The following is a 10,093-nucleotide window of genomic DNA, read 5'->3' on the forward strand; positions in this document are numbered from 1 at the left end:
TATTAGCGCGTAATTAAAGTTACACAAACAAACAAAAAAGAGAAACCAAAGTAAAAATGCGATTATAAAATGCAATCATAAATTTCTTGTTTAATCAACTTTTGTGGTAAATAATAAGCCGACGCCAGTCTATCAGAAAAACGACAAACAGACACCGCAGACAGTGGTTCATTTTGGTCAGTTTATCAATTACAGACAGACGGAGGGACGGACAGACAGGCGGACAGCTGCACGGACGGACACTCAATTTGGTGGCGTTTTGTGCCGCCTCGTTAGCCAGTGAGTCGGCGGCTTGTGGATCAGAGCTCAGAGGCTCCGCGCAATGCGTAATGCGTAATGACCAGAGCTCAGTTCGACTTTTGCCATTAATAATTGTTTCTCGTTTTATATAATTTGTGTACGCTTTTCGCTTTTTCTTGTATTTATGTATCTATTTTTTGCAATTAACCACGCGGCAAGCGGACGTTTCTGCACGGCTCAGAGAGAGAGAGAGAGAGAAGTGCTGTGTCGGAGTCTAATGTGATTATGATTTATGTGGGGGGGGAGGCCTTGAGAGAGGCTGCTGCTGCCGGACAAGGCTAATTGAGCATGCTGGTCCGGCACAGAGCTAACAAATAAATCAGCAAACATTAAAATGCAGGCAAAGACAAGCAACAATCGACAGCAGAAGCTTCTGCTGCTTCCTGTGGCAGTCAGCCAGTCAGCCAGTCAGCCGCAAGGTCACCCGAGAGACACTCAAGAAAACCCCAAAAAATGAAAGGCCATTTGCGGAAAAACCATTCTAACATGTAGTGCCATAAAACCTTAAATTTATAGAAACAAAAAAACATAGTTACATGATTAATTAAAAGCTGCTGCTCTGTCTGGCTTATTTTTTGTTCTTTCGCCTAATGGTCTGAGCCACGGATTCGCGCAACTCGGCGAAGGTTGCTGCTGCGGCACAAGAGGAATAGGGTCTACGGTCTGTGATTCATCGAGCAATTGGAAATTGCGTAAGGCTGACCAGATTGGAGACAGAGCAGAGAGTACAGATCGGAGCAGATCATGGGCTAGTTAGTAGTTGCAGGCCGGCTAGTTAGTACAATTAAAAAGTGGGCAAAAGCAAGCAGCGGTTTGCGCTCAAGCTGAGGTTATTTTGGAGGCACGACAAACGAGTTCGGAAACGCTCAAGAGCTGGAGTCGGAGCAGTCTGATGCAGCGCAAGTTGAATTCGCTTGCAAGGTGGCGTCCTCTTGCGGTAAGCAATATCACTAACTCTAACCCTTGCCAGCGCTTGTTCGTCTGCGCGTGGTGAATAAGTAATTGCTACTCCCCACAGCGGACAACGTCACCTTGCAGGTAAATTCACCTTGAGCCAGAGCATGAGCTGGAGACTGAGTTTCAGTTTGAGCCACAGTCAAAGCTTTCAACCGTTTGGGCGCCAAGTAAATATCCAACTATTCAATTCAACAACAATTGGCTGCAGTCAGTCGAGCTTGTAGCGTCTTGCTGAACGGTTGTACAAAATAATTCAACAAAAACTTATTATTAAAACTTATCATACACCACACACCCGTTCGGCCGAGAAAATTTGAGGCCATAATAATAAAAGTGAAACAAATACAGATCGACGACGACTATCACGGGGGATCTGATCTGCTGCTTTAAGCCGCCACTCGGCTTGCCTCGCCTTTGCTGTGTTGTGCCATATTCGTGCCCCATTGTCTCGACGCGACAGGAAAAAACTGTGGCAACTGCAACTACGACTACGACTGCTGCTGCAAGCTGCAACTTACTGACGTTGCGGCAACTGTAACTGCCACTGCAAACGTGAAGCAGCCGCCCGCTATATTGGTGGCATATTAGGCAACCACATACGTTACGATACGGGAGTGTGTGTGCCGCCTGCCTGCCAGCCAGCCTGCCTGTACTTAGCCGCTTTATAGGCCAGGCCAAACTCATGCAAATTTGAGGCAATCTTTCGCTGCGCGATACTCCAATTCCCCCTTAAACTACAACACCAACTCCAGGCAACAGGCATAACAAAATAATAAAAGCAGAACACAAAAACAACAACAACAAACAAACGAAAACGAGTGCTGCAATTGCAAATTGTCTTAATAGGTAGGCGCTGCCGCCGCTTGCTGCCGCTGCTGCTGCTGCTGCTACGACTGTTGCCAATAAAAACGGATTGATTGTAATTGTTTTTTAAAACGAAATTTAACGATTCGTTAAATCGCTGTGATTTCAGCTAGACACGCGCGTCTCGTCTCGTCTGCCAACCCACATCGTTATTACCGTTAATAGTTAATATTGTGTGAAAAACGATCGTTTTTGGTTTCTTCGTTCTGCAAGTGCATTAAACATACATCAGCGAGCAAGTGAGAGTGAGCAACAGTCGCTGCCAGCAAGTGAGAGTGAGCAACATTCGCTGCCAGCTAGTGAGAGTGAGCAGAAGTCGAAGCCATCGAGTGGATAATAACTGCGAAAAGCGAATCAAAGAGAGGAGCGGCAGAGAGAGAGGGAGAGAAAAGTCCTAACGTACAAACAGCCAGAAGCAGTCCCGTCCAAGCCACAACATGTTGCCCAGGATAACTTTGGTGTTTATCATTATTTGTGGATATTTATTATTTACAGGTAAGTGCAAATAAATCAAAAGCGGTAACCAAAAATATGGCATCAATGGGACCCCGCATGCCATGTATGTCAATTCGGGACTTGTAAGCCCGTAAATTAAGCAACATCAAAGATACACAGCACTTGTTGAGGTTTGAGAGGGGGAAAACAACATGTTGGTAAGGGATTTATAGTTGCTATTGAATGTCTATAATGTTTATAAACTTTCCTGTTGCAAAAGAGATGTAAAACTTCGACGAATAAATGGTGTAAAGATGTGAACGGAAGCATAGAACGGAGTATTAATGACCGCTTGGTACCAATTATTCCGCTACCAGTATCTATAGTGGAAGTCTCCAATGAATCTGTCTGCTCTCCAAACTTAGACCCAACGCCGCTCATCTAAGAGCTGGCATGGACTTGGGCTTGCTTGAATTGTTTTTGGTACCCAGGAGCCCATTACTCTTTCTGGGACTTTTAAAGACTTTTAAAAATAAAACAAATTTTCATGGTAAAATTAAAAAAACGGAAACGTTCACAATTCAAATGCCTAAATGTCTTCTGGGTGCACATTTTTGTCGTGTGCCACTCGCTGTGCCACCCCAAACCCTAAACGAATGTAGAAATTTGCATATCAATCAATCGTTGCGTGATAGGATTGACTGGCATATTGATTTTGGGTCTACATATTTGATATTTCCCGAGAGCTGTTCCCGTTCCCATTCCAAAGTCCAAACACCCACCACATACGGCAGGGTATCCATCTGTACAGAAGCTACGACGAACCGCATTTATGGTCACACCAAGCTGCCACACGTTGCTTATTTTGGCCAGGCCTAACTCGGATTTAGTTAAATCAAATTACAAGCCGAAAAATGCAAGTTTAGCGCAATAAATTCAAGCAGATTACACGACAGCGACGACGCCACTTTGATGGACGTCTCTGCGTATGTATTTCGTGTCTCTCTGTGTGTGTGTGTGTGTGTGTGTGCGTGCGAAGTGTGTGAATAAATGAAATGCTGTTGGAGGTGGGAACGAGTGCCTGCCTTGATGTGTCAAAGCTATGGAAAAACCGCAAGCCGAAACTGCCTCCAAAACGGCGACGATGCCGAGTTGGCTGCGTGTCTCTCTCTTCATTTTATGGTCAGTGGTTGGTGGTGGGTCGATGTTGGTCCCCAGGCTCTCCAGCCACTCGGCGCGCATGCGTAGCCGCGTCTGGGGCGTATGAGAAGAGAGCCTTTGCCAGCCAGTTGCAACATCCCCCAGACACGAAACAGCGCTGCGAAATATTTGTATGTTTTATTGGCCAATGTGGCAAAAGTTTAGGTTATTTATGAGACTTCATGTCCAAGACTTTCTAATATGCCAAGCCCCATCATCAGCATCATCACCATTAGCCAGCCACAAGGCAGACAAACAGTCACAGACAAACAGTGAGACATTCCCCCACAGACGGAAAAGTTCTATTTGGCATTTGACATTTGGCAGAGATTTGAAGGTTGCCCAAGTCCGCACCCCAAAAAAAAAGCTAAAGCCAAAACCGAACCAAATGCTGCACGACATTTTCTGTGGCAAATGCAAAAGCAAATGAAAAAAAAAAATGTGTATGTAGATATGTTGCTGTACAAAAAAAGTAATAATAAAATTTAGAGACCAAGTCGAAGGCTATGTGATCCGACGCCTTCGTCTGCTTTCTGCTATTTGGCATTTCAATGAGGTGCGATTTGTGGCCTGCCTCTAATTAACAGCCGCTCTGGCATTGTGTTTGATTATTACTTGGATTTAATACAAATTTCATGTCAAAAGCAGTTGCCCACTCAGCCACACCACTGGCAAGGCGACGAGGCAGCAAATGTCAAAGCGTCATTACCCTGTAATCATGTGGAGTTCCGGGCTCTATTCAATAGGTAGTAGATGTACAAAAAGGTTTCAGTCATGCAAGCATCGAAAAGGGAAAGGTCGAGTATGGGTACATATGTATGTGCGCAGATAAGCGATCGGCAAGGCCCTCTCTTATGTGCATAGAAAAGTGCGCTGCTGCTGGCATCAATGCGTCGTTCCGTTTTAGCTGCTGTCTACACAAACAAACGCACTGCGGAACATGTGCAGAAAAGAGAGAAGTTGAAGAGTTGAAGAATAAGAGAGCCAGTTGAAGGCGAATTTACTACTAACTTCACTGCAAGCAAAGCTTGAGCGAAAGCGCGAGCCAGCAAGAAGAGAGAGCGCAAGAGCGTAGAAACGAGAGCAAAGCGCAAGAGAAAGAGAACTAAGAACTTCTGCAGTGAGCATGTGCGTATGTAACTGTAGTTGCAGTACAGTGTGAAAAGTAATTAGCGAAAAGAAATAGAAAGTTACTTTAGGCAGCGTCAATGCTATTGATCACAAATCAAAAGAAGAAACAAAGAACGTTTTGTTACGGTTTTGTACCCAATGTCAGGTATCTAAAAGTCGAGACTGAATGTACATATGTAAATATGAAGTAACTCTAAAGAATCTTTGTAGAAAGAGTAAACCTTTTGGGAACTATAGCAACGTGGGAGTTGTTGGTCTTAGCATACACATTTGGAGTCCTTCACGTCTTGCACTCGAACAACACACACAATCTAAAATTTGAAAGTGATTGCGAGGTAATGCCAAGTGTGCTTCATAAAGACGCGATTAAGCAGCGGATCTAGCTGTATGTTGGGACCTGCAGTACATTACATCAAAGTAAATCCCTCAAGCTGGGCGCCCCATCTCGAGACGAATGGCTTCCCACTCACATTAAGCATTCAGCCGACACAAGCAGCCAGCTGCTGACTGCTGAAACAACCTTTTTGCCGCTGCTGCTGCTGCTGCTGCTGCTGCTGGGTTAACAGCCAGCACATCCGCTTTAGGCACTGCAAATGATTTGCCATTCGAATGCAAATGATGTTCAATTATTGCGAGATGCCAAACAGCTAACTAATTGTGGGAAAACGATAAATGACTGCCTGGCCACTCTACGGGTCAATAAATTCTTTGTCGCATTAGGATGTGGGTTAAAAGCCACCGTCCAGCTGCAGCCACACGCAATGCAACCAGAAAGTAAAAACATACTGCATTTTCATGTTCATATTAATTGATTTATATGCATGGCTAACAACAAATGCAAACACCCAAATGCATTGACAAAAAAAAAAACAGAAAAAAAAGAAAAACAGACACACAAAAGACTTGCAAACATTTTTGCGCGTAAGTCAAACATTTTGGTACACACGAGAAAACAATTTATGCGGCTGTCAACCAAACAGCCAAACAGCCAACACATCGGCGGCCATCGTACCACCTCTCCTCCTGGCCCAGCTGACATATGCAAATGGCCAAGACAACGGCACAAAAAATGCGGTCTGCCACACACACATAATACTAATCCCAGGCCTTAATTCCGATTGAGTTTTTCATTTTTCGCAATTTGTCACACAAAAAGTGATTTAAAACAAAAAGGTTCTCTAGATTTTCGTAGATTTAATGTATGAAATTCTATAAATTACAATCTGCAAAAAAACCTAATTATTCACCCTGCAAGTTCAATCAGAAAATGGCTCATAATCACAACTATAATTCTCTTCACAATTTGATTCTAATTTCTATGTTCTCATCGGCATTATCGACGCCTTATAATTACTCCTAAAAACCGAACACACACTTTTCTATAATCTAAGGAACTATCTATTTACCTTAGAAAAGTAATCCCTCTGCAGAATTCCTCCTGCACTAAAATCATTCTCCAGCGCATCTCATCCACACAAAAATCATGCGCAGAGTCCATTAAATCGTGGGCTCATGTTAGTGCTCTGGCATAATTTTCAATTAAAATGAAATTTGTTTTGTGTGCGACAAATTGCGGAAAAATGCAGTCATTTATTTATGAGACATGCGGACATGAAAAACTGCACGGCCGCGCCAAGCGCACCTCACCGCTCTCTCCCTTCTCCGGCTCTCTCTCTCTCTCTGTTCTGTCTCCTTTTGGTGGTTGGCCGCGTGGCCTTTCAATGCAATTAACATGAAATAAAAATGCATAAATACATATAAAAGCTTATTAAACTGTGCGCGCGCGCGTGTGTGTGTGTGTGTGTGCAGACAACGATGATCGGCTGATTGTTTATTTTGTGACTTCAAGCAGGTGAGAGCCATGGCCAGGCCAGGAAAAGTCTATTGGTGGATTTACATTTGCAGTCCGAAAAGAGTTCCATAAATGAATGAAGTAGAAAACGGTTTTTTTTTGGTATGATATATTTTTGGCTCCACTCTGCTGGCCACCGCCCAGCAGAAATCTGGTATAGCAGAGAGTTAACTGGAAATGGCTAAAGGCGCTTTACGTTATTGGATTGGCTTGGCTTGGATATGGTTATGCTGGTTATTGGTGGGTGTCTTATGGCCAGCGATAACAATCCAAAGCCAGCAGCGAGGAGCTGGCTGTTCTAGCGGCTGTTTCGTATTCAATTCGGGCGGGTTTAAGCCCCAAAAGTTCTCTGCGCTTGTGCATTTTTGGGGCTCGTTCATAATTTAAACGTTTGTAGCAAGAGGGGGAGAGGGCAGGGCAGGACTGTGTGCTGGCTAGACAAAGCGACTGCCTTTGAGCTATTTGCGCGGCCATTGAAAGCGCAGCCACGTTGCAAGCGAGCGAACTCGTTCATTTTATGGCATTGTTTTTAGGTTTGGCCCCGACAGTTTATGCAATACATTTAGTCAATAGATTAAGGAGGCTGTGACTACACACACACACACACTTTTCTACATCTAGATTTATTTGTGTGTGTAACAAATCGTGACTGCATGAAGTTGCCGTTAAAATATACGAGACACAGCCACTAGACATAAAAACTATTTGGTGGTTTTTTAACCCATTTTAAGGTGGAGTCTGCGACAATTTTTCAGTTGATTTTCTGGCGGCCTAAAAGATGGAAGTGCCTGCGATTGTGGCACCAGAAAATGTGCTCCACATAAGGCAATTTTTTGCCATTTTTAAGTATAAAGAAAAAATTGTTTAAGTGTAGTACAAAACCTCGAGAAATGTTGAAATCAATTGGGGATAATTTTGATAATAATACAAATTTAATACAGAAATCTTTCGAGTTATCTAAAGCACCTCGCATGGCATGTACAGGCGAATTTCTATCTCATTCTGTAGCTCATTCTGCTGCTCATTCCATATTCGACCTGCACACCTGGCAGATTTATGGCAATGTCGCTGAACGCATGGATACCGCGCGCTGCATGCAACAGGAAATTCATTTACATAATTTTTGCGTTTGGCCATTTTCGCATCCTTTGCGTTTGACTGGGCATTATCCTTTTAATAAGCGGATGAGCGGATGGCACGAACGCAGAGAGAGAGAGGGAGACTGGACAGCAGACCAAGCCGTGTGGATAATCAGCCTATCAAGGATTCAATTATATAATGAGCTTAATTTATTTTGCGCCGAAGAGCGAAGCGGAGGAGGAACACCGCTCCATGGACATGACCGAGAGAGAACCCCACCATAATGGCAACTGAATTATGCATCTTGTTGTTGCTGGTCGACTCACTGTGGCTCTGGCTGCCCCTCCGGCTGTCGCCGGCAGTCGTTGCTGGCAATTCATGTTGATGTGGAAGGATGTGCCGTGTGGCGTCGTCTTTTGCTTTTTTATACATGATTTATTTACCCATAATTGTCGCCTCGTGTGTGTGTGTGTGTGAAGCTGCACTGCGCTTACCTCTGGCTGCCTGCTTAAATGGTTGGCTTTTTGAACCTTTCAACGATTAAGGCACAGCCAGAAGAACGGGCATTATTTATGGCTTTTTTTAATGCGAAATCTTTCCCTCATAAGATATTCGTGACAGTTAATTGTTTTAAAGTACTTCATTAAGGAGAGACTTCAGACTGTTAACAGAAATTGGCATTTTCGTTGGTTTTTTGCATAGGAACGGGGTGGAACTGGAACTGAGAACACAACGTTCCATAATCACTTGTTTCTCTTTTGTCTGTGCATAATTTTTTCTATTGCGCTTTTTTTTCTCCGCTACTTTGCCCTCCTTTGCTTTCTATTGATGTACTCTTATTGCTGAGGGAGTGCGCTTTGAGTGACTCTTTTTAAAGAGAGGATCGTAAGAGCGAGGCAATAAGAGACTGTCGTAGAATTTAGTGCAAGAGAGAAAGGCAAATGTCTTCCCAGGGAAAAAGGTTTCAAAATACAAAACTGATTTACTGGCTGTTATATCGAAACTTTTTTCTAATTTACATGCCAAAACAATTTTCCCTCTTTGGTTAGTCAGACTTTCTATTCAAAAACTTTACCTTTCGTGTGTTGCCAATACATAAATAATTCCATCAGGACATTTCCCGATAACTGATAAAGCGAAAAGCTGTACATAGCTTAATTTATGTGAAACGAACAGCAGTGCCATAAGAGCAGCCATGGAGTCGCGAGTCGTGTGAGTCCTAACCCAGCCTCCTCTTCTATGGCTATAATCCTCAGAGCGGCACAGCCGGCATGGCGTGCCAGAGACTCTCAGATGCGTTAACTCCGATACAAGTTTTGTGGAAATTTGATTTATTTGGGCCAAACGAGGCCTGAAGTTGCTGCAATTTTTATCAGTCTGTCGCTCGATGGTGTGGTGTGGTGTGGTGTGGCTGGAACAAAAGGTGCCACATTCAAAGCAAAACCCCAAACGACAATTACACAATTGTGAAATGCGTTGCAGTGGCAGTCGCTGTGCCTGGCTGTGTTTCTGTTTAATTTACCCACCCCACCCCACCCGGTTCGGCTGCTGACTCAATTTCGCGCACACACACACCACACCAAACCGAACGAAAGGCAATTACTTTAATTATGCGACTGCACAAAAGCCCAAACCAAAAGCAAAGCAAAGGCAGAGCAAAATCAAAGCCAACCCAAAAGCAAAGCCAAAGCAAGCAAACCCCAATTACATTGGCGACGACAGGCCACCAAACCCGAACCGAAACGAGCCGCAGCAGCAGCAGCCGAAGAGGAACGGCAGCCGAGGCGGGCCAGCAGCAGAAGCGGAGCGGGCAGCAAAGCAAACTAAATCATCAGATTTAATGGAGGAATGATGCGGGGGGGAAGCAGCAGTGGGGCGGCGGCAGCAACGTCCGTCCAGGTTACCTAACCCAAAGCGCCAAGCGGGCTAGGTCTGGCGTCTGACAAAGGGGAGTGCCCACACCTCATCAGTGCCGTTTGCCAAAAGAGAAAAATATATTCCTTTTTTTTTTTTTGCTCTCACGCACAAAATGATTTGACATTTAGGCCCCCTAACAAATGCGTGGCTAATGGACGCAGCCAATACACAGATACCTGAGAGTGTATCAGTGGCAAAGTTTTTTTTTACAAATTTGTCGCCGCATTTGCTGGCTGGCTGGTTGGCCTCTCTCGACTCTAATTACAATTTGATTGTTTTTCTTTTTCGCAGTAATTATTTCAATTGTAATTTTTGCGAAATTTAATGTTGCAATTTGTTGGCCGTCTCCCCCCCCCC

At 44.1% G+C, this 10,093-nt stretch overlaps 2 protein-coding genes across 2 annotated transcripts in view; one reads left to right on the top strand and one right to left on the bottom strand.

Moving 5' to 3' along the window:
* Positions 1–10,093, bottom strand: part of LOC117589533 — a 54,151-nt gene that overhangs the window by 6,640 nt on the left and 37,418 nt on the right. The window lies entirely within an intron of this gene.
* The window catches only part of LOC117589539, a 14,068-nt gene continuing 5,447 nt past the window's right edge, over positions 1,473–10,093 (top strand). The window contains exon 1 of the mRNA XM_034281533.1: positions 1,473–2,616. Coding sequence (XP_034137424.1) covers positions 2,559–2,616 — 58 coding nt within the window. The 5' untranslated portion in view covers positions 1,473–2,558. The remainder of the gene's footprint in view (positions 2,617–10,093) is intronic.

Source organism: Drosophila guanche, unplaced genomic scaffold (genome assembly GCF_900245975.1).
Source record: "Drosophila guanche unplaced genomic scaffold, DGUA_6, whole genome shotgun sequence".
Classification (NCBI taxonomy): domain Eukaryota; kingdom Metazoa; phylum Arthropoda; class Insecta; order Diptera; family Drosophilidae; genus Drosophila; species Drosophila guanche.